The sequence below is a fragment of the Colletotrichum higginsianum genome, chromosome 8 (genome assembly GCF_001672515.1).
Source record: "Colletotrichum higginsianum IMI 349063 chromosome 8, whole genome shotgun sequence".
NCBI classification, from domain to species: domain Eukaryota; kingdom Fungi; phylum Ascomycota; class Sordariomycetes; order Glomerellales; family Glomerellaceae; genus Colletotrichum; species Colletotrichum higginsianum.
The window spans coordinates 2,481,331-2,504,123 of NC_030960.1; the positions used below are offsets into that span (position 1 = coordinate 2,481,331).

The 22,793-nt window shown below is 55.1% G+C and overlaps 3 protein-coding genes across 3 annotated transcripts; 2 read left to right on the forward strand and 1 right to left on the reverse strand.

Moving 5' to 3' along the window:
- Positions 1–1,838: 1,838 nt before the first annotated feature.
- CH63R_11736 (RNB domain-containing protein) lies at positions 1,839–4,839 on the reverse strand (the record flags this gene model as incomplete). Its single annotated transcript, XM_018306710.1, has 2 exons — positions 1,839–4,594; positions 4,644–4,839. The coding sequence occupies 2 exons, from the start codon at positions 4,837–4,839 to the stop codon at positions 1,839–1,841; spliced, it is 2,952 nt and encodes a 983-aa protein (XP_018153551.1).
- A 3,626-nt stretch (positions 4,840–8,465) lies between these two features.
- CH63R_11737 (uncharacterized protein) lies at positions 8,466–8,891 on the forward strand (the record flags this gene model as incomplete). Its single annotated transcript, XM_018306711.1, has 1 exon — positions 8,466–8,891. The coding sequence occupies one exon, from the start codon at positions 8,466–8,468 to the stop codon at positions 8,889–8,891; it is 426 nt and encodes a 141-aa protein (XP_018153552.1).
- A 9,756-nt stretch (positions 8,892–18,647) lies between these two features.
- Positions 18,648–20,318, forward strand: CH63R_11738 (Chromatin remodeling complex subunit; the record flags this gene model as incomplete). Its single annotated transcript, XM_018306712.1, has 1 exon — positions 18,648–20,318. The coding sequence occupies one exon, from the start codon at positions 18,648–18,650 to the stop codon at positions 20,316–20,318; it is 1,671 nt and encodes a 556-aa protein (XP_018153553.1).
- Positions 20,319–22,793: the final 2,475 nt, after the last annotated feature.

A 22,793-nucleotide genomic window follows, 5' to 3' on the forward strand; every position in this document is an offset into this window, starting at 1 on the left:
TCGGTGTCCCATCACCTCTCGGCCGCCCCTCGCCCAGAGGTGATTGATGGCTGTAGCCGCGTCGAACGTTCGGCTCCCTCCAGCCTGCCAAGGATAACGTCCTCGTCGTCGTCATCGCTGTCGTTTGCTGGCAAGCTTTGGGGATCCAGGATGGCGCGCGGTGTGAGCCAGAGCTCCAACTTGCTTTTTTTTTGGTCTTGCCAACAACCCCAGCCCCATGCCTGCAGGCAGTTGCCGGGCAGCAAGCACCACTCAATGTAACCCTTGCACTGCACGTGTCTGAATCCAGCATTGAGTGGGCAGCGGGCTCGGTGCTTTGTGCGCCTGCGCTGGTTTAGCATCCTGCAAGGGTTGTCGCAAACTCGAGGAGCCTGACCTGTGGCATCAAGTCGGTACAGTACCAACTACCTTAGGAAGGAAGACGAAACTAGAGGGCATGCGAGGCATGGGAGGCCTGCGGGAAGAGGACGGGTCAAAAAGGTAAAGCGCCGCGGCAAGCTGCTGCAGTTGGGTGGTGCTATAGTGGTCACTGGCCCTGCTGGTGAGTCTGCCCGGTTCGCTATAGAAAAATCACCTACGTCAGGGCCTGTAGCTCGACTGTGGATGCCTACCCAGGGGAGATTGGAACGATGATGCCCCCACAAGGGCCAAGGCTGAAAATGACCCGCTCCGGGACCCATCCTTGTTCATAATCCCTGCCATCCGCTGCAGGCTTTGTGAGCCCTCGTTTTCTTGGCCACGGAATTCTTGGGCCCATTCTTTCTCTCCCTCTTTCTTGTTTCCCATGCCAACACGCATGCCGTAAAATTGGATTTGCGGACGCCAGCGGGCGTCTTGGCGTCCCGGCCTTCCTCCCTCTCCGCGTAAAGGTAACAAACAACAACCTCCACCTGATGTCGGCATCCACACCCCGCATTCGCGGTGCATTTTCGGCGGCGGCCGAGGTGCACACCGAGAACCGGCGCCGACGTGGACTCTGTTCCAAGGCATTGGGGATGCATCCCACGCTCCTTGGGATGCTTGACTTTGTTTTCAAGTACGGAGTAGACTAGGGTCACCGTATTGAGAGTATCAACAAAGGCGGTCATTCAATAACTGGTCATCAGCCGCTCCAATTGCCCAAAGCCAGTGTCCTGTCGTGTTCAGTTTAAGCGCCAAACCAGGCGATGGATGATTCTTGTTGACGCTAGCAGTGAGGAAAGAACCTCTCGTCATGTCAAATCGACCACGTTCGAGAACTGCCTTCCATTAGTGGTAGGTAAATATGACTCTTCTTCCATCACAAGATGCTCGCCTAAAAACGTACAAGATGAATTTGCTCTTCAGTAAAATAGCCATCTCCGGAGCTGCCCCTATGTGTTCAAGTGAAATTCTGACATCATCCAAGTCCACTCTCTCTTCATGCGCCGAGTTTGAAGCAGATGCCGGTGGCTTGAACGCGAACCCCTGTCTATTCTTGGCATCTTGGCGGACGACGGTTGGCAGTTTCTACAACATCACAGCGGCAGTAACTTAAGGTACTGCGAGCTTCACTCGCTCAGCCGCCGGCGAAGTAGATCCGATTTCGGCTTGCGACAGAAGGTTACCACGACGGGATGAGACAGGACGAGGGAAGTCCGATGAATCACCGTAGCCTCGGGACATGCACTATATCAGAGGATTTCTTCACGCGCAGAGGATCACATTTTTACATTGCGTCGAAGAACCTTGCGATCACATCAAGATGGCGCCTGGTAGGCATTCGCCTCGGATGACTTCTTGGGCTGCTCTATCTATGCCACATTCTCATCTACATCACGTCCCGATCCCAACGACAGAGAAATATCCAAGACAGCCTCTCAAGTCTTGACGAGCTCCATCTTGACACCCCTCTTCCCCGTCGCCTCGTCCTTCTCATCAGTGACCTTGACCTTGACCTTCTGGAACAGCTCCACCTTCAGCTTGTAGCTTCCCGTCGTCGTCAGCACGTAGTTCTCTGCATCGAACGCGCTCTCGGGCTCCGGCTCAGCGAGGTCGCGAAGCCGAATAAGCCCCTCGATGCCGAACCGCGGTACGAGCACTACAAAGCCGTTGCTGAAGATCTTCATCACGAAGGCCTCCTCCTCTGCGACCCGGCCCTTGAGCGCCTGGCCAACGTAGTAGGCAATGCTGGCACGGCCCGCCAGCTGCGCGTTACGGTGCCGTACGTTGATGTTCTTGCACACGGCCTCGAGCTTGCCGCTGCTGCGTACTGCCGGATGGATCGCCTCGTACCCGATGGCCGCCGCTAGCTGCCTGTGGGCGACGAGATCAGCATACCGGCGGATCGGGGAGGTGAAGTGCGTGTAGATCTCCGATGCCAGGCCGTAGTGGCGGAACTCGGGGTACGCCTGTGTGCCGGAACAGAAGTACTCGGCGCTCATCATGCAGCGGGTGGCCATGATGCGGACGAGCGTGTTGAAGAAGGGGTCGGCGGGGTCTACGCAGTTGTCGAGCGAGTCGGCGAGCGCCTTGCTCGAGTCGACGCGGAGCTCCAGGCCCTTCTTAACCCTGAGCTGGTTGGAAAGCTCGTCAAAGTTAGTCTTGGGCGGAGCACCGTGACGACGAAGGATGGCGGTCTGCGGGAAGGCTTCGTAGATCTTGCTGGCAACGCTGACGTTGGCAAGCAGCATAAACTCCTCGACCAGAGACATGGTGTCGAGGTGCTGCTTCGTCTTGACGTCGATGGGATCCGATGTCTCCGACTCCATCTGCACCTTAACCTCGGGGGACGACAGGCTGAGGGCGCCGGCGTCCATGCGCTTCTGCTTCAGCTTTTTGGACAGCATCATGAGCGTTCTGATGCTGTTGGTGAGATCGTCCTGTTGGGAGGCGTCGTCAACGCGGAGCTGGGCCGCCTCGTAGCTGAAAGCCTCCTTGGACTGGATGACCGACTTGGTGAAGCGGGCACCGACGATGTCCGCGTTCGGATTCATCTCCCAGATGACGGAGAAGGCATAGCGCTCGACGTAGGGCTTCAGCGAACACAGGTCGGTGCCGAGGAGCATGGGCAACATGTCGATACGCTTGTCCACGAGATATACGGACGTGCCTCGCAGGCTGGCCTCCGTGTCCATGGCATTGCCAGGTTTGACAAAGTGGGACACGTCGGCGATGTGGACGCCGACTTCGAAATTGCCATTGGGAAGCGGCCGCGCGTGGAGCGTGTCATCGATGTCTTGACAGCCGATGGGGTCAATACTGCAGATGAGAAGCTTGCGCAGATCCTCCCTGTCTCTCCAGCCGGGATCCTCCAGGTTTTGGGGGACTCGCCAGTCGTGCCCCTCCTTCGGTAGGCAGTCGAGCACCGTCTTGGGGAAGGGGCGGTACTGCACGTCGTGCTCCAATAACAAGGCCTCCGTCTCGGCGGCCTTGGTCTCGAGCTCGCCCAGTGAACGAACAAAGTGGCCCACGGGATATCTGGAGTCGCGGTCCCACGCATCAATGGTGACCAGCAGACGCTTGCCGAGGAGCTCGGGGACCTGTCTCGAGCGCAGTTTGATCTTAGGGATGCGCTTGTCCATTGGGATGAGGAAAACGTTGTCCTGCTTGCGGCCCTGGCCACCGCTCTTGCTCGCCGACGAAGGGTCGATGTGTCCAACATACTGTCTCCAGTTGCGCTTGATGATGCCGACGACCTTTGCCGTAGGTTGCGGACGGCCCTCGGTGCTCTTGCTGTGCGTCTTCTTGACCTCCTCTTGCAGCGCCTTGCGCTCCTTTTCGGACACGATATCCTGAGCTGCTTCTTCGTCGGCATTTTCGTCGCGAGTGACTGCCTCCTCCTCAATGATTTTCGTTGACGGCTCCTTCCACTGCTCCTTTGGCAAAACCTCAACGACAACGACATCGCCGCTGACGGCTCTGTTGATGTTCTCCCTACCGAGGACAATGAGAGGCTTGGGGAACGCAGGGACGTTAATGGACCCCTCGAGATAATTGTACGGCGAGACGTTGAAGATGCCCTGGTGCAGAAGCCCGGCCTTGACGCCCGTCATTAGCTTGGACATGGTGAAGTACTCGGGATATATGGGCCCGGCGGGTTTCTTGGAGTAGCTCGAGTTCCGTGACTCAGCGACCATGTCGAGCAGCCGCTCGCCGTCCTCGAGACCGCCAACATAATCGGACAACGACATGGCCGTCACGCCCTCAGCTTTGGCTTTCCTCAGGCAGTCTTGGTCGTCGCTGAGCATGACGACGGCGGGGAGGTTCTTGGCCTTGGTCTGGGCCAGGTGCTCGGCATACCACTTGACCGCCTTGCGCACAGCGCGGTCGTTGCGGTCGTTGACGGTCTCGTTGGCCTCACGGTTGACGTAAGTCTCGAGGCGAAAGTCGTTAAAGAAGACATAGAAGCGCTTATCCTCGCTCTTGGTGAGACCGACGAGTCGGTTGTACAGCGGAAGCGACCGATTGCGCAGCTCCTCCAGCACGGTCTGCAGAATGACAACGTCGTAGAAGGCCGAGCTCTGCTCGAAAAGGTCCATGGCGTTCAGCAAAGCGTTGGTGTCGGGGACGATATAGTGCCCCTGGGGGAACACCTTTGTTCCCGCGGGCTTGTCAGACAGCACAAATGGTTGAACTAGTGAGCGTCAGCATCGTCTCGCCAAGCAGTGAGAGTCAGGGCTCACCATTGTTGGCTGCATCTCTGGGGGCCGTTTGCAAACAGCTTCGGCAAAGCTTGGACGAGCAAGGGATGTCTTGACGCAGGTAGACCTCTCTCACGATCTTCTGAACCTTGCCCTTTCTGGTCGATCGGACGTAGACCTTGCTTGAGATGTTGGCAGCAAAAGGGTCCGCCTCGAACGAACGCTTGAGACTCGTCATTTTCCCCGGATGATTCTATTTCAGCCTCGTCGTTACAAGTTGGCAATGAAGGCGTTGAGCCGAGCGATTTTCGTTTTCGCTTCTTTTTTCCCGCCCCTTTGGATTGGGGCCTTTGATGATGGTGATGAAAATTGAACAGACATAAGGCGCGGGGCGGCTGACAAACGAATCACGGAGCTTGCGGCGCTTGACATCACTCAAGCGGTAGGTGTGCCGTCGTTATCGCTTCCGCTATCGCTTATCGATACACATGATAGTCCTGTCTTCGGTTACCTCCTGTGGCGTGCTTATATCTAGGTACCTAGGTACCTAAGGAGGTACGTATGTGCACAAGACACCTTATTACCTGCCCAGGCAGGTAGATACCCTAATCGGCCACCCGAACACGACGGATGGCGTGCCCGAGGTATGTCCACCAGGCTCTCTCGATGTTAGTTCCGGTACAAAATCCTATCTGAAGAGGGCTGCCATTGTTTACGATGACAGCCTCATCGGGAACAAGAAGAGCCTTGTATTGTCGGACGGCGAACTCGGGTAGGGGTGACCCGAAGTAGCTCCATCGCGTGCTTTAAACATACACAGAAAACCGTTCTAGATACGCGACTGGAACGCGTGGTTTTGTCTTCCATAAATCATGCTGTAGAAGGTTCAGCCTCGAGAAGTATGTTTTAACTCCGATGATACTTCCGAATCGCACCAATGCAGAAAGAGACTCAGGCCTCTACTTGGTTCGGTTTATCCGCAAGAAAAGACATGACAGGGCAGGCTGCCGAAAGTTTATTGAGCACCCTGATTAGGTCTCCCGTGTCCGTCCCCGAGAGCACCCACGGTCGCACGGCGTCGTTCCCGATCGTCTGTCGCACCCTCCCCGGTTCTGTTCGTTGCGCACGGCAGGACGTGTGCAACATCACCAAAGCATATCAAGGGTGACACGGGAAAAGGAAAGGAAAAACTAACGTATCACTTCATCTCATCAATCGGGAAACAACCGTCCGTTTCGCATGACACACCGTCTTCGAAGTGTTTGCTTGCTGACATGTCTCCCCTTGATGCCAGAAGAAAAAAAGGAAGAAGACGGGATTCAGCTCGGTATGTGGGTAAGCTGGAAGGGGTTTGGGGGCAGGGGCAGTAGGCAGGAGACACAAAGCCCGAAAACAGGAGAACGGGAGATTATTGCTCTGTACATCCGTGGTACAGCGTAAAGCTTTGCTTACTGAGTTTTCGGGTTTGGTTATCAATGGGCTTACCTCACCATGATCTGATCGACGAAGAAGGATTTCAACGGCTCGTCATGTCTGCCCTGCTTGGATCGGCCGCCCCGGTTCCGTGGCCCAAGCGGCCAAGGGCAGCCGCGAGGTCACAGCGGGAGCGGCCCTCTCAAGTTAGGGAGTGTTGCCGACAGCTATGTCCGTACTGTACTCTATAATCCGTTGTTTTGATCTCTTTGAGCCGGGGGTGGGGGTGGGAGGGCCAGGCTGCCTTTGATAGTGTCCGAGAACTCTTGGCCAGGCGAAAGCGCAGCATAAAAGCGGTTTCCCTGGCGCAGGGGATGGAACGTCAGTGACCGGCGAAATGCTGCTGTTTCCCAGCTAAGACATTGCCAGACACCAATCGGCAAGAGTGTCAAAAAGGGGAAACCAGCCATCACTGCGTTCGGGCTTGCTGTTAGACCTTTGGTCAGAACTTTGGCTTCTTCTCGGCCGGGAACGCGGGCTTCCTGCATTACAAAGTTGAGGAAACGTGGGCTTCGTGGGACCCTGAAAATCTTGGGGTCGGGGCTCTTGTCCTGCAGTCGCGAATCCAAACATCAGCCGACGAGGTGACGAGAGGCTCGAGATCGAGAACAGCGTCGCATTCTCACCGCACGAGTCACCTGCATGAGAAGCGGCTCATCACATCGGCTCGTCGTCTGAATAAGCTATGAGCAAGAGTAGTATGGTGTTGGTAAACAGGAACAGAATAGGAATGGGCATAACCCAAGATCATCTGTGCGGAACGGGAACTAAGAAGAAACTGCTACGGCTGGCCAAGCTTGTTTTACAATGTGTTCATCGTCTGCATCGGGAGCCAGTGAGAGATGTGTCACTGACGAAACACACCTACACTATCTACTTGTCTCGCTCTCGTGATGTGAAGGCAACTCACAGCAAGGTCCATCGCTGTTGAAATGTGGTATTCCGTCGACTGGTCGTTCCATGGCCATCTTAACCGAAAAGTGGATGCCTGTGTGCCGACGCCGCAGCCCCAAAATCTCGATATCCCTTCCGACTGGTAAGTGCTGTGTAAGACGTGTCATTCGTACCAGGAAGCCGGCCACTGACTGGCAAAGAGGCACACCAGTCGCATCGCCAGCTTGTCGGATGGCCCCGAGTCCAACATAGACCATGGGTACCGACGAGGGGCTAGGACACGTTACGCATGTTAAGCATGGCCACCCTCAAGAACAGGCAACGTACCTGGGGAGGAGGGTTTGGTAGGGGCAGCTGGGCGTCTGGTGGCTCGTGTCAGCGCTTCCGGGGAAAGAAAGCCACGGTGAAAAGTGGATGACGTTGAATGTTGAACAAGTTCGGAACGTGCGTTGGCATCAACATGCTCCCCAGCGGGCTTCCGAGTGTCGAGCAAGGACGAACCGGCCATACCATAATACTGTCGTCTCCACCAACCAACCAGCCAGGCCAAGTATTCCGGAAGCGAATCTCAGGGACCACGTGAGCGTTTGGGTGTGTGTGTGTGTGTGTGTGTGTGTGTGTATGTGTGTGTGTGTGTGCCTGGCGCTTCACTATCCCGGTGGCTAAACGGGGGCAGAACAGCAGGATGACTTACATATGGGATGGGCTGGGGGTGGGTTGGGTGGTTGTCGTGTGTCTCCACAGCGGCTAGACACGCACAGTTGTACATTAGTAGGTTTTGCTGCTGCGAACGAAAGGCGATTGGGATCGGAAAGGCCTTTTCCCCTTGAATGTGTCCCCGAAAAGAAATGAGATGGGCGATGTTCTTCTGCAGTTAAAAGGGAGGGGGGCACGCAGTCAAAGATGGGGGCGGGAAGGGCCCCTGAGTGGACTGTGAATGCGAATGGGTACGGGGGGATTTGGGGGGGAGGGGGGCACACCACCCATTCGGAAATGGATGAGCGTTTGCTGCACGAGCGGGTAGCAAGGATCCCAAGGCAGTTCCCGCGGTGCAAAGAAGGAAGGGCAGCGGGCCCAGCCCAGTCGTCCCAGTCCTTGTTGATGTGCAATGTGCCCTGTTGGCCGTTGATACCTTCTCAAGTCTCTTCCAGTCACGATCCTAGCATGGCCGCAGCGGCCTCGCTTGACCTTTTGACCAAGGCCATGTCCATTAGGTGTCTTGTTCCCCGATGGTATACTTCGTCCTCTGTTTGTCGTCCTGTCTGGTTGGTTACAATGTTGGTCCAAGAAAGGGAGCGAGGCCATAAACAGCGGGAAGTTCTTAGGAACGGCGCCAAAACATCGAAGCCTCCAGGGGGGCAGACTGGCAACGGTTTCCATCCAGCGCCTCAGCACCCATTCCTCCCCCTACCAAGGTAGGTACCTACCCCAGACCATTAGGTGCCGCTGCGGCCACGTCCACTGGTTTGACAGCCACCCATCACAGCTAGCAGCAGCATGGGCTCAACACCACCATCGGTCAACTGGCCATCAGTTCCTTGGGCGAGGGCCCAGACGCAAGGTCTGGCTGCGCGTGCGTATGTTCGTAGACGCGTACGCACAGAATGGGCCACCAAAGGACGAGCCGCGCAGAAACTCGGTGGAACTGCTTTCTCTTGGCCCGTACAGGTGGTGAACCAGGTGGCATCGTCGACGTGTTACTGGAACCGGAACGGCGATGGTGGCATCAGTGGCATCTTGTCTCTCGATTACTACCGCGCGTTCTGGTACGTTTCGTACAGAGAAAGCAGTGTCGGTATGGAAAGTCACCCAGTCGTGCCGCACTCGACCGCTCCTCGTCCGTTGTCTCGACTCTGGGACAACACCACTTGCATCCTCTTCTCCCATCGCAACGCTGCTTCCTGTGTACGATATACGATGTAAGTAGGTAGCCTAGCATCAAGCCGTCCCAAAAGGATGGTAAGGAAGCAACACCTACCGCGCTCCCACACCACCACGACGCAACCCTTTTCCCCATCCGGCCAACCCCCAGTCGACCAAGTGCAGGGCCTAGCCATGCTGATAGTCCATCTCAAAGGTGGGGCTTAGTTGAACCCATGATGTATGGCTTGGCTTGTGCGCCGTGGTGAATTTGACTTCGTGAGCCAATCGCACTCGTCTCTGGTCTGTCCTTTCGTCACCGGACTTCCACCATTCACACCCCCTCCATCTTTGGGATTGCTGCTGGCCACCCTCCTGTGTGTGAGCGTTCCATATCTGCCCTAGATTTCTTGCCCGAAGTCCGTATCCATGGAGCTAAGCTTGACCCTTCACACCACCCCTCTCAGGCGAGTTGTTGCTGCCATACCTCATAGTCACGATCCCTAGATGAAGCCTCTTGAGTTCCGTACGATTCGGTCCCTTGAGTGGCTGGAGCCCAGTGGCGGTTTGAAGACGACTCACGTATTGAGTCATATGGTTCCCGTAAGGCTTCTTGGCGCGCACCGCTTTACCACTTGTTCGATCGAGAACCGGTGAGAGGAACGCGCTCTTTGGCGCGATCTTTGACGCGAGTCAAGAAGGAAGAGAAAAGAACAGCCAGCACGACCATTTGCGAAACAAGAGGGGAAACCAGACTTGAGTCCCATCCCTCTTGACTTCTAACTAATCCATCGTCTTAGAGAAGCTTCTCTTCAGCGGGCGATGTCTTTGCGGAATCCTTCCTCGTTCATGGAGCCAGCCACGTCGGGTTGAGACGCATCCACTCGGGGGGGGGGGGGGTTTCTGTTTGCCAAACCCGGGTCGCTGTATAGACGCGAGTAAGCTGAAGCCTTCTTTGCCCCTTTGCCTCTCAATCTTGCTGCCGTTGAGCAGAGGCAGAGACGAAACTAGTGAAGAACTGTCTCTGTGCAAGTGCCATGTTGCGATCTTGTTGCCAACGCCCTTCTCGCACTTCTTGACCGCCCGCGCTGCCTGGCGTGGTCCACTTCCATGCCGCCATTATTGATGACCGGCTGCGAGGTAGCTGGCACCCAGTTTCAGCTGTGGCGCATCTTCATATATGGTCCGGGCTGGGATTAATCGAGCGGAGGCCAATCAGAAATGACCGACGTCGACACCAGAAACGTCCGTGATGCCCGTCAGCGATGGAGTCCCATGCGACGACGAGAAGCGGCCTTTGAGCTGCCAGTCGCATGTCCCGCTGTCGCCTGATGAGAGGCGAGGCACGTCGGCAAGAGGCTTTCACTGCCAACCAATGCTGCATCAACTCTAAGGACGCTGCTCATTCTTCTTACTTACACAACTGCCGCTCTAGTATACCATTGCCAAGGTCTCGGATCCGCGCAGGTTCTCTGCACTACCCAGGAGGATTTGAACCGCCGTCGGCAATCGCATGCACATATGTGACTTCCCATGGCCAGATCCGTGCCACCATGCTCATCATCCTCACGGTACTAGGACGGGTATTGGATATTTCGTATTCCGCATACCAATCGTCTGTGGGTTGAAACCCGCTGGCGGCCTTTTTCGACGAGACAGGGTGACAGGCAGGTAGAGTCTAATGCTTTGGGACGAGAGCGCGCGCGGGAGAGGAAGGGCTCGGTTTTGCAAGACTCCGGCACAACCTAGACCGCGGCGGTCATCGTCTAGCAGCAAATGAAAATCCGCCTGCTTGCTTGGCTGCATCGTCTTGCATGGCTCAAGACCTTGTCCTACCTTACCTTTCCGGCCAACTAATCGCCAACTGACTGCCAAAGCATTATTTTACCTCTTTTTCCCGCTTCAGGGCTGCTGAAGACTGCGACAATACATGTGCGCTTGTGTCAGTATAGCACCTTGCAGAAGCTCATCCTCTCATGGTAATCCTTGGAGCCGGCCTCTTCCCCTCCCTGCTAATGAGAGTCTGTGGCAGTCCCTCCGGCCACAGCGCCTGTGGAGGTCGAGATGATGACGAAATGTCTCTTGCCTAGCCACCCTAGGCGAATCTGGCTGGCTCCCTAACATAGCGCGTGATGTGATAAAACGGGGCCACTGTGCCCCTTGTCATCGAAAAGGGATTCAGTGGCCCGCGTGCAGGAAGTTCTCGAGAGGAAGCCGCGGATAATCGAGGAAATAGAGGCTGCAGGTTGACCTCATCGGAGCCATCCACGACGACAACCTCGTGAAGCCCTGTTTATGCCCTGTTGAACCCCTCGCGGAATGAGTTGGCCGAAAGGACTGTTTGCAGCATCGAACCAATCTATCAAGGCTCGGGGCCAGTCACATTTGGTCGAACCGGGTCCCCGCTCGATGCATGGTATCAACACCCGAAAAAACAAGAGTGAGGGAAAGAAAGAGAGAGGTTTGAGTCTAAATTAGTGTTTTATCCATGGCGATCAAGAGGGAACACATGAGTCGAGACACAGACGTAGACTGAGGCCGCATATCATCTTCTCTCGTGAAGAATGCGCGGAGACGAGGCCGTTGTTTTGCAAAGTCAGACGCCCCGAGAAAGACACGACGTTCGGCTAGCTGGGGCATCTTGGCAAAGACCTTCCTTGGCCCCTCCCATCCGTTTCGCCCGCCTTCAACCGCATTGTCTCTGTCAGCAGGGGTCATTGTCGATAGCGCGTGCGCCAGTGCTGGGGGTCATGCCGATGGTAGGTCGCCTGGGCTCGCAGACCACAGCGATTGGCTGATCAGATGTCTGGCGACAAGAACCGTGTCTGTGCGGGAAAGAAAAAAGTGCCCCAAAAGCAACGAGTCAGGCCAAAAGGCTGTCGGGAATTTTCCCGCCTGCACAGCCAACTACTCCTCCATGAGCCCACAAAACTAAGGAATGACTTAGTGCCTCACCTCAGCTGGTGCGTATCGAATACCGAAACCCAGCTGAGCGACGCAATATGTCCATTTGGGCTTGTTGCTCTAGTAGAGATTGTTATTCTTGTATCGGGATGGAATTCGAGTACCTCACGTCACACAGCCTTCGAGCCGAGACGATGAAGGACCTGTCCTAAGATATTGTCAGCCCGAAAGACTCGTCGACGCCGCTGCCTTGCATGGGGTCCATTTCCGGCAAGAATTGGGTTGTCACGTCTAGCTCGACCAACGAAGCCAATCTGGGAACAGCGGCGAACAAAGTTGAACGATGTCGCTGCCTTAGGGCATATCAGAACTATCGTCCAGTCTTTTGAAATGGTCTTGGGGTTGTCAAACGGCAGCCTTGCAGAATGTGTTACGAGCATCGAGAGGCGGGAGGGGAAGCTGACCTTGTCCTTTCATCGACCATTCCAGGCTCTGCGTTGAATGGAAAACAACGTCTAGAGCATAACACTGTGTTCCAAGTTTGGCCGTCTGCATGATACATCACACGCTGGCTCCTTGGCCTGCTTCTGTCGTGCTCTTATTAGGGAAAGCCTAGAAGGCATGACGCCGCTATTCCAGCTGGAGGCAGCTCCCGAACAGACCGGTGTAGCTCTCTGTCAAAAGGTTGGGCCGTCGTGCCGCCGACTGCAAAGTGAGGAGGTCCTGCAGACCGAATGATTCAGTCATTGCCGCTGACGCTAGCTAGCATCGGAAGGGGTTTGCTTGAGCCCGAGCTAGTGCCGCAAGACGTCCTCTGGTCGAAATTCCTCACGTTTCTGAAGATGGCGAGGGCCTCGGGATATCGAGCTTGTATGAAATTGACAAGGGTTGCACAGGTATCGTACAGTGTGCCGCAGAAGAGAAGCGAAAGTTATGTGAGATGTCCTTGGCTTGGGAGGATGGAAGGAAGTCTCGTCCGGTTGAAGCCAAACATGGGTTGCTGTCGTCTGAACCTGGGGTAAAAGCGGCCAGTGAGAGGGATATGTGCTGGCTGGCCTGAGGTCGACTAGAAAATAGGTGAAGACGTTGCTTCCTGCCGGAGAAGCCGGCAAGGGGCGGATGCCCCGGGCCATTTCACTTGTAAACTTTTTCTGAGGCAGCGCAAGACTCCAGATCTTTTGAGGTATCAGTCGTCGTCCTCTTTTCTCGACATTCAAGTGACTGGCTTCGTCCAACCCTTTTTCCGGGTGCCCTTTTTTCTTCTTTTTACCTGCCATATGCAGGCCGGGGAGATGGCGTCCCTGTGCTCCACACTGAGTGCTGAGAAGAGTGTGGGAGTGTGGGATCATGGATGTGAGGTTCGGGTGATGGGCGTAGTGGTTGTGGTGGTGAGATGGTGGGCTGGGCTGGACTGGGCTGCCACCTGGCCCTCTTCTGATGAGTAGTGATCGCTCCCGCACCTCATCTACGCAGACTGGGGAGCCACTTGGCCGCAGCAATGCTGCCCGCTGCCCTGTTCCTTTTCTTGTGCAGGCGGGTGCAGCGTCGTGGGACTGGGGCAGGGGCAGTTCTCCGTGATGGCAGCCCCTTGTCGACACACCGTTTAGGATGTGTGATAGTCCAGGCGGGCCATAGACCATGAAGTATCGCCGAATGCTGGGAGAGATTGACCCGCTGAGGCCGGAGGACGGCGTACCCTTGTGAGATGGCGCCTCTGGTGCTCGGTATTCAGGTGGGTTGCCCCGAGCGGGCCTCGGTTGGCGTCATCCAAGACTTTGGCCGTCGGGCAAGTCTACTTTAGGCATCCCATGCAGCGAGTATCTCTCCAGGGTCTTGAAAATGGCATGGAATCGCATGGTTCGAGGCATACAGAGTAAGACCCGAGGGGTGAAAAAGAAAAAAAGCTTCAGATTCGCCACGCTGAAGCCCATGCAGGGAAGCTGACGCCTTGACCATCCGCAACAAGCCAATGATTTGGAGGGTTAGGAGTCAGCGACAACGAGTGAGAGTCATCTTAAGTGGTCGAAGGCTCCTATACGGGGTAGACAGCGAGATCACGACAGGTCCGTGCCGGACAAGAAAGTAGACATCGGAGGGCTGTCCAGTGAGGGGGCGTAGTCGAGCCAAGTTGTGGTTCTCGTAGGAAGTGGCGTCCACGTTGGCATTAGTGGTAGTGGCCTTTACAATGAGGACTCCAGACCGACGTGCTGGGTTACGCTGGAGCGCCGGGCAAATGCTTGCCGTCCGGAGGTGGGACATGCCACGGGCGGACTATTGCGGCAAGATGGAGCACTTGAAGTTCGGCGAAGGCCAAGAGATGCGAGTCGAGATGTGTGAAGTGACGTTGACTTGGCCCTGTGGAGTCGGTCGCACTGGCCAAAGTAGCCTCGTCGATGGATGTGAGCGAACGAGATGGCGAGGAGTGCAATTGAGAAGAAGGACTTGGGCTCGATGGCAGCATCCAACATACCTTACTTGATATCGTCTTGTGCTTTCCGTGGGGAATTGAAGGTCAGGTCAAGCAGGTACAGTTCGCAAGGCGAGAGCTCTGTGTGTAGGTGCAGGGAGGTACGTGCCGTCTCCTACCTCCTTTGGTACGTACTTGGGGAGGTATGGTAGGGCCAGGTACCTAGGTAGACACAGTACCTGAGTAGGTGCCCCGGGACCTACCTGAGGAAAGGTATCTGTACTCTGTGCTATTAACCTTGGCTGCTGTCCATTCCATCCCCAGCTTCATTTTCCACGGTCGCTGTCGCGCAGTCTCCACATGCAGGGCAGGCGCGTGGGAAAGCGCGGTTGCTACAGTCTCACTTACCTAGATGAGTTATTTCACGATGGCATCCGCAAGCAGGTAGGTATGTAATCAGCATTGCTTGCTCTGGTTGACCGGTTAGACCAATGCAGATTGCTAAGTGAAAGAGGTTCAATGGAGCGGATGTCACCCGTCAAACAGGCACTCACCTACCTACTTACATACAAACACTTCACGGTATATGGCACGTAAGTAGTATCAACACTGGCCAAAGGAGATGGCCCAAGGCCGCCCGACTAACACAGGAATCCGGAAGCGTTGGTTGCTCTTTGCGCTGCTGCCATCTCAACCTCAGGTAGGTATCATGCGAAATGAATGCGAAACAACAAGGTGCGGACCGATTCCGAGAACCCCAGTTGAGCTGGGCGCCAGGCGCCGGGCTGTGCGGGTTGTCAATGGACTTCCGCAGTCTGCCATCGTTACCCCTTGCCTCTCTTGCCTCTCACCTCCTAGGTAGGTACCTTCGCTATCTTAGTTAGGCACTTAAGTAGATACGTACGGATGTAAAAGACGAGCAAGCAACAGACCGGCCGTCAGACGGACAGGATAGCCGTAACTAGTCTTGGAAGATGGCTGCTGGCAATGATTCCGAGTTCAAGGGAAACATCACACGCGTACTCTACCGGCTACTATTCCTACGTCTACTACCTCGCTTCTGCACTCAGGCTTCTGTCCTGCTGGCGCCATCGCTCGGGGCATGACATCCCTGTCAGTGTCTTCTAGGGCCATCGCTGTCTGTGCCCGCACCCACTGCCTACATGGATAATCAGGCCCGCTCTTTTCGAACTACTCCACTTTGCAGAAAAGGCTGCATGTTGCTCCGTCTTGCTTGAATGCGTATGACATGGTACGATGTATTATTGAGCAGGGGTCGGAGAAGTGGTCATGCTGATGAATGAACCGTTTCCCTCGCTGCAGACCGGACGGAGGCCGACCCGCACAACCAGGAAAGCAAACAAGATCAGGGCCTTTAACACGCCTCTTACGGGCTCTCTCCAAAAAGCTGGTCAACCTGCCTGCCTGCCTCTATTCTTTCTGCCTTGGCCCACGACCTGTGCTTGGGAATCAGGGATCCCGGTGTTTCGTTCCATCCGTTTTCTCAATTGGAGTTAGATAGAAACCGGCACAACAAGCGTACAGAAAGAAAAACATCTAGAGGTAGAGGTTTAAAAAAAAGTGTAAGGCACAAGAGGAAAAAGAGAGTCACCAGTAAAAATAAAAATAAGAGGCTTCCTCAATTTCACCCCGCCCCTCTTCTCTTCCTTCCCGTCCATCCCTCTGTGTCGTCGTTGTAACTTACTTCCTGCTGCTTCCACACCCTCTCTGTTTGTGTGTGTCTGCCCTCCTCTTACCCATAAGTTATCGGCACACCCGCCACATTCTGCTGATCACACCCCCTCCCATCGCAGAAAATAAGAAAAATCCAGCAGCAGTGCTTCTCGCCACACCCGAACAACGCCGCCCCGCCCGCCGTCGCCGTCGGCGTTCTTCTTTGGCTCTTCTGCGCGTCTTCGGCTTAGATTCGTCTAGTCCGTGTTCTCGGTCACTGTCATCACCATCGCTGTTGTCGCGGTAGCTGTCGCGGTTGTGGTCCCAATTTCAATCACAGGTTCCCATTCCATTCAAATCTGCATCGCGCTGCACCGGGACATCTGCACCTGCCCCTGCACTTCTTGATGGCACTGCTTCGCTACGTATCTTTTGCTGCTGCCTCCATGTGCATGCACCAGCCCATCCTACGAGCCCAGTATCATCTCCTCCTCCCAACTCTCTGCCTAAGCACTCGGCCTGATCGAGCTAATGTCAGTCCCTCTCACACACAAAAAAGATACACCCCAAATACTTGCCATGCTGCGCGGTATTCGACCTCATTTGGCCCCCTTTGGTATTTCCTGTATCTTGATCCCTTCGCCGCCGGCTTAATCAGCCAGCTCAGTTCTTTTTGTCCCAGCAAGAGATCCAACATCATCACGGATCAAAGCTAAGGAAACAGAGCACGAGAAGCGAAACACCACCGAACGGTATCGCGGATTCCAGGACAAAACGCCACCAGAATCCTAACGGCAAAATTTACAAGGCTGCCGCCCATCTCCTCTGTATCTACCTTAGCCTCTAGGTAGGGTACCTCCGACGGCCCTTGTTACTTCACGCTCCGTCACATCCCATCCCATCGCATTGCATTGCCTCGCTCCGCCATCACCTTGTCTTGTCTTCCATGTCTACCTAAACCTCGGCCACTTGACCCGGCAGCATTCGCCGTCTCTAGACAAAGTCATCGCCGACCCCCTATTGTTCGTCATCATACTTGAACGACTCATTCCTCTGCGTCCATCTTGGACACCATCGTTTCCTTCGCTCCATATCCCCAATTTTTCGCCGAGGCGCGTCTGTTCCACTCGCGCAAAACCCTCCACGGAACGTAAAGAATTCACCCCCCAAAAGGCCGAAGGACGCCCCCCTGCAAGTTGACAAGCGCAAGCATCCGATAAAGCCGCTATAGCCCCAGGTAGCTTTCTTACCTATCTAGGTACCTAGCTACCTAGATACCTCCATCGCCCTGCTCACTGTACTGAAGTCTACCTTGTCAGTCAGTCGATCAGGTCCCTGCCGTCGCTGGGTACTTTCTTTGCCTTCGCATACCTGGCGGAACCATCAGAGGGCGGCCACCATCATCCGCCCACCCTCCTTCCCTCCCTTGGCTTCCTTGCTTTGCCGTTCCCAGTCGCCCACTTCTCTCCGTCCATCCATCATCCATCTGTCCAACACCTTACCACACGGCAGCTTTGCAACCGCCAGCCAACCATCCGCCATCTTCCCTCCTTCACCATCGCGCGCGCGCAAATTCACCTGCGACAGCCTCCATTTCTTCTCCTGCACTCTTCGCGCCATCTCGCCCGTCGCGAACCAGACGATCTCATCCCACCAGTCTCGTCTCCAGTCTGTAAAATCATCACAGTCTGCTCTGCTCTGCCCTTTGTCGTGCCAAAGAAAAGAGAGTAAATCGCCACACACTCCTCACACTCATCGCACCTTACAAAGCAACTACACACAGGCCCTTTCGCCAAAAACAACCTCCCCGTCGCGCCGCAGACCCCAGAACACAGACCCTACCGACACTCTATTGAGTTCTACGGCTTGGTTGTACCGATGCTGCAACTCGAACTCTTGCATTTCATCTAGAATTCAAAGTTTCTTTAACCATACGCCCCCATACCCAGAGTCACGAAAAAAGGTTCCATTCGATTTCTTCTCAGCTCCGCTCCTCCTACCCGTTATTACTCGACACCTTTCCTGCCAGGGGCATTTCAGAGCTCTGCACCAACCATATGCACGCATAAGCCTGCTCGCCCGGCGTACCCTCCCTCCACCCCAAAAGACCCAGCTCTGCCCTCAAAAACGACTCGGCCGGAAGGCAATCCAACTATATCAAGACACGTCTTCGTAGTCCTGATCTTGACGAATTTGCTGGGAGACGTTTGCGCGCTCAATGTACTCCACACAGCCGAACGGAGCTGATAGTGCGACAATCAACCCAGCTGCTCTCAACTCTCCTGGTAAGTTGCTTATTCGCTCTTCAATGCCCCCCTCCCCAGTCTCACACCCCCGCCCGCTCGCTCTACCCAGCCTGCCCGCTAGCCGTCATCGCATTCCATTGCGAGGCCCTGTCGTGTTGGCAATTAATTCTTCTCCACGCGCAACCACTTCCTTCCCTCACCTGCTCAAGGCATAGCTAGGACCCTTCCCGATATGAGCATATTTTCCTGCTACATTATGCTGATGACTTTTTCCATAATCTAGACCTGCTCAACGCAAACACCCGCGGCATCAAAAGAAGCCGCTCGCCAGACAAACTACAGGGAACCGTTTCTGCAGTTGATGCTGGTATGTTATTGTCCACCGTTCGATCCCGTTATGCTTGTGCTATCTAGCAGTCGCGCGTGTCACCTCTTGCTATCCTTTTCACTGTGCGCAACGCGATACAAGCTAACACTGGTGTCTCCGCTGCAGGTGACTCTAACCCGAGAAAACGTGGGAAATCAATGAAGTCGAGGACATCCGGAAGCATATCCGAATTGACCGGTCAGGCCCAGGCATCATCCAACATGCCTCAAAACATCCCGCCTCCGCAAACCCCCCAGAATCAGAGCGCACCGCTCCCGGGGGGTCAGGCTGTCGCCTACGCGCCCGCGCAGGCTTCACCTCCGCCGAAAACCACCCCTACAAAGACCACCTTGAAGGCCTTGCCTACCGTCAGAGACCATACCACCGATCAACTGAACCCCGCCGGCGACGAATATCTTCCGAGAGAAATTGATGAGTTTGGAGAAAAGAAGGTCATGCCCAACGGCCAGCTCCTCGGCGGCCGCGAATACCGATGCCGAACGTTCTTGGTCCCCAATCGAGGCGATAAACTGTTCATGTTGGCGACTGAGTGCGCGAGGGTACTGGGATACCGAGATTCGTATTTGCTCTTCAACAAGAACCGATCGCTTTACAAGATCATCGCCAGCCAGCCCGAGAAGGACGACCTTGTCAGCCAGGAGATCCTCCCCTTTTCTTATCGGTCGAGACAGATTGCTATTGTCACGGCACGATCCATGTTCCGCCAGTTTGGAAGCCGCGTCATTGTCAACGGCAGGAGAGTTCGTGACGACTACTGGGAAACCAAGGCCCGCAAGCAAGGATTCACAGAAGCCGACCCCGCTGGTGAGAAGCGACCCGGAGCGGCCAAGGCTAGGGAGGCCGCAGCCGAGGCACAGAACCAGGTCCTGCTGGGAGGCCCTCACGGTGAAATAGTGTACAGCAACACGCCCAGTCAATTCCCCGGCGCCCCTCAACCCCAAATCGTCCAACCAGGTATGCTTGGAGCGCCAACCGGAACCACGACCAGAATGCCCGTGATAACACTAGGATCAGAGCTCAGTGACAACCGCCCTCGTGACTACAGTGGAATCCTCAAGGGTGGCCCTCGCCAGGAGATCACCGGCCCGGCCTACCAGGACCAGACGCGACCCGCCCAGGTTGGGGAAGTTCACACTCAGGCGCATCACGCCGCCGAGTACAACCGGACACTGAATCAACAGCGAGAGATGCGCGGCGACTACCTCCAGGGCATATGGAGACGGCCGCATGAGCAGCCACAGTCTACCAACCTTGCCCAGAACGTTGCCACAAGCGATGCAGCCGTTCCCCCTACGCGTGCGACGCAGTCGCCACACGCATCGACCAGCAACATGCCGCAGTCCGGCGTCGTGCCCAACCAAAGTCCCCAGCAGATGATGATGTCCGCCCCGCCATACTCTCAATCGATACATGCGCAGAACCCAATCAGTCAGGCTCCGATGAGAGGCATGGCCCAACCACCTTCCCAAAAGAACAACAAGTCAACGACTCTGCCCGCAGCAGGGAGTGCGGGCAGCATGCCTCAAGGAGGACAGGGCTATCATTACCCCGGGACCGGCCAAATGTGGCCCCAGACACAGCAGAACCCCCAACAACACAACTATTCAGGATACACGACGCAAGGCCAGCAGTCGCACCAGCAGCCGCCAGCTCCTCAACTCCGCCATGCGAACAGCGGCGTGCAGCCGGCGATGCAGTTTTCGGGGATGCCCGGTATGGGGCAGAGCTACGGAGGTGGCCAAGGGATTTACCCCGCGGATCAAACTCCTCGTCAGTACATGCCTCAGCCGAACCAAGGATCTCCGGCCGTAACACAGGCCTGGTCCAATCAACAGACACCTGCGCAATGGTGGACGAACCAACCTCAATGAAGGCTCCTGCAAGAGGTCAAAACACAACGAGACTGTTTTTCGTTTTTTTCCCCCGCGCTGCTCTAGCTCTTCAACAGCGTTATGTCAACATACACTCTTCTTTTTCGTCATATAAGCGGCGGTGACTCCCTGGCTTTCGCCGGTTCGGCAGACTCGCTGCTGCCCTTCTGAAGGATACCCAAGCATACAATTAGGCGGAGGCTATGTGCTTTTGGGCCACCGGCCTATCAGTCTTCATACAGCATTTTGGCCGAGAAGTATGGATAGAGGAGTCGATGGGGGTTCCGGGAACACATTGCCTCAGGTCGAGAGGGGATGTTGGCTTCTTCACTGTACTGCGTCTTTATTTTCTACCTTTCCTTTTTCTTTGATGTCAGCTGTTCTCTTCTAAGGTTTGGCATCTCGGGAGGATGTATGCATGTTCCGTTGGCTGTCGCTCTCCTTTCACACCCTGCTGAATTTCCTCGTCCTCGTCACCGCCTTCGAACGCTACTTGCTTTTTGACTTGCTGTTTTTGCTTCTTGCTGTTGGCACCGGGGCAACTTTTGATACCGACGCCGTCATCTCGTCGCCGATTCCCTTTGCGCACGTTGTGTTACATAGTTTCTCTCACCCTCTCGAATACGATACCACACGAACGCTTTGTTGACGCGTACTTCCGCCACACTCGAACTCGCGACGCTCAGTAACCTGGAAAACCGTTGACTACCGAGCGATGTTGACGACTCTCGGCCAGCAATGCCGCTGTCGACAACTATGGAAATGTGGGTTCGAAACCCTGTGCAGAGACCATCATATCCCGGCATTGCTTGAATGACAAGGAGCCGAAGCTTTCATGCTCAGTGCCGAAGCTCGCAACAATGGCATATATGCCGTGGTACCGGTCTGGCCCGTGTTGTGCGGCCGGGCGCTTCCTCAACTCGAGGGTAGCGGCATAAATGAAAGAACTATGAGGGCGGCAAGTCACAATATGGTTTTAAGGTTCATCAACAATCTAGGGTGCACCCTCTTCGAAACCGGCAAGCCCGCATTGACATGGACGAGGAATCTGTTATCCCTGGAGATTGGTGGTCAAATGATTTTTGGACTTGTTTTATCTTTGTGTCGGCCGATATGGCAGCATCAAAGGAGTTTTTTTTTTTTGGGGGGGGGGGGGGGGTTTATGTTATTTCTTTTACTTGGGTGGAACATGATGTTGGCAGTCACGTTTGGTTACCAGGAAGGGATTCGGGTAGCGAGCGTCACGACCCATCCGTCATCGGGAGTGGGATTGTTTCGTTGTTTCCATGCCATGGTAACGATGGGCTTCTTGACGTCGGACCGGGGCCAGTTCAATCGAGTACTTGCGAGGTATTGTCCTGTTGGTTGAGATTAGTCCTGTTTTGTTTCCTGGCCCATTGTTTCTGTACACTTGCTTTACGACGATGGACGTCTGTGCTTGCAGAAGCGAGGGCCATTTCGATACATGGCCCTCGATTGAGGGTTAGTTTTTTTTTAGTTTAATGCAGATGCGTTTCTTTTGAAATTCTAACCTGATACTCGTCCCCGTGAAAAGTTCTCTGGGTCTCAATGAGTTGGGACAACTATTTAAAGCAATGATGAGAGTGGCTGGTAGCAACCCGCCCCGGAGGATGCATGTGCCATCTGGTCGTTTCCTTAAAGTTTGTTCCAGGGTGGGAGAATGCAGGGAGGAGGAGCAGAGACTCGGGCTCCCTCGTTATCGGGATGAAAGCAGGCATGTTGTGAGACAGAGGAGGGGTCAGTGTGTCAGTGTGTGGTGGTGGTCTACATGGATGGATGTTCCTCGTCACTGATCCGGCCACGCCCCTCCTGGCGACAACGAGCTGTTGCTGCTTTATTGTACATGTGCAACCTGGATTTCTTTTTTTCTTCTTTTTCAAACAAACTTCCCTCATCTTTATCCTTCCTCCCTTGAAGCTTTTTTTTTTCTTGCACCTCCCCGCCTTGAAAGTGCCATGAAATATTCGCCTTACTAATCTGTTTATTTAGGCACATGTGTGTGTTCTTGCTCGGGGAGAGTTGATCTCATGTGCGTTGACGCCTTGGCCGAGGATAATTTAGAGGACGAGGGGCGAATGGCGCGGAGATGGTCGTTCCCATGCAGTAATCACGCTGCTGCTGCTGCTGCTGTTGCTGGGCCTGGACCAAGCCTCGGTAAGAGGGGTCGGACTTTTCGTCACAATAGTGCTCGGGGAGGTCATCGCAGGCAATTACTCAATTCAGTGGTCTCCACGGGACGTCGCCCTCCGAGTCTCCCAAGGTTCTGACAGAGGGAGGGGATAAAGCAAACCCGTTAGGCGAGGCGACAATGACGAATGACGACTTGGGATGCACGTGGCATTCCGGTTTGCCTCGCTCATGAGAATGCAGGACTGTACTGCAGTAGCCGGGTGATCCGTAGCGGATGTTGTGTGTAAGTCTGTTCTGGGTGGAGGTAGGTTGGTGTAGGTGTAA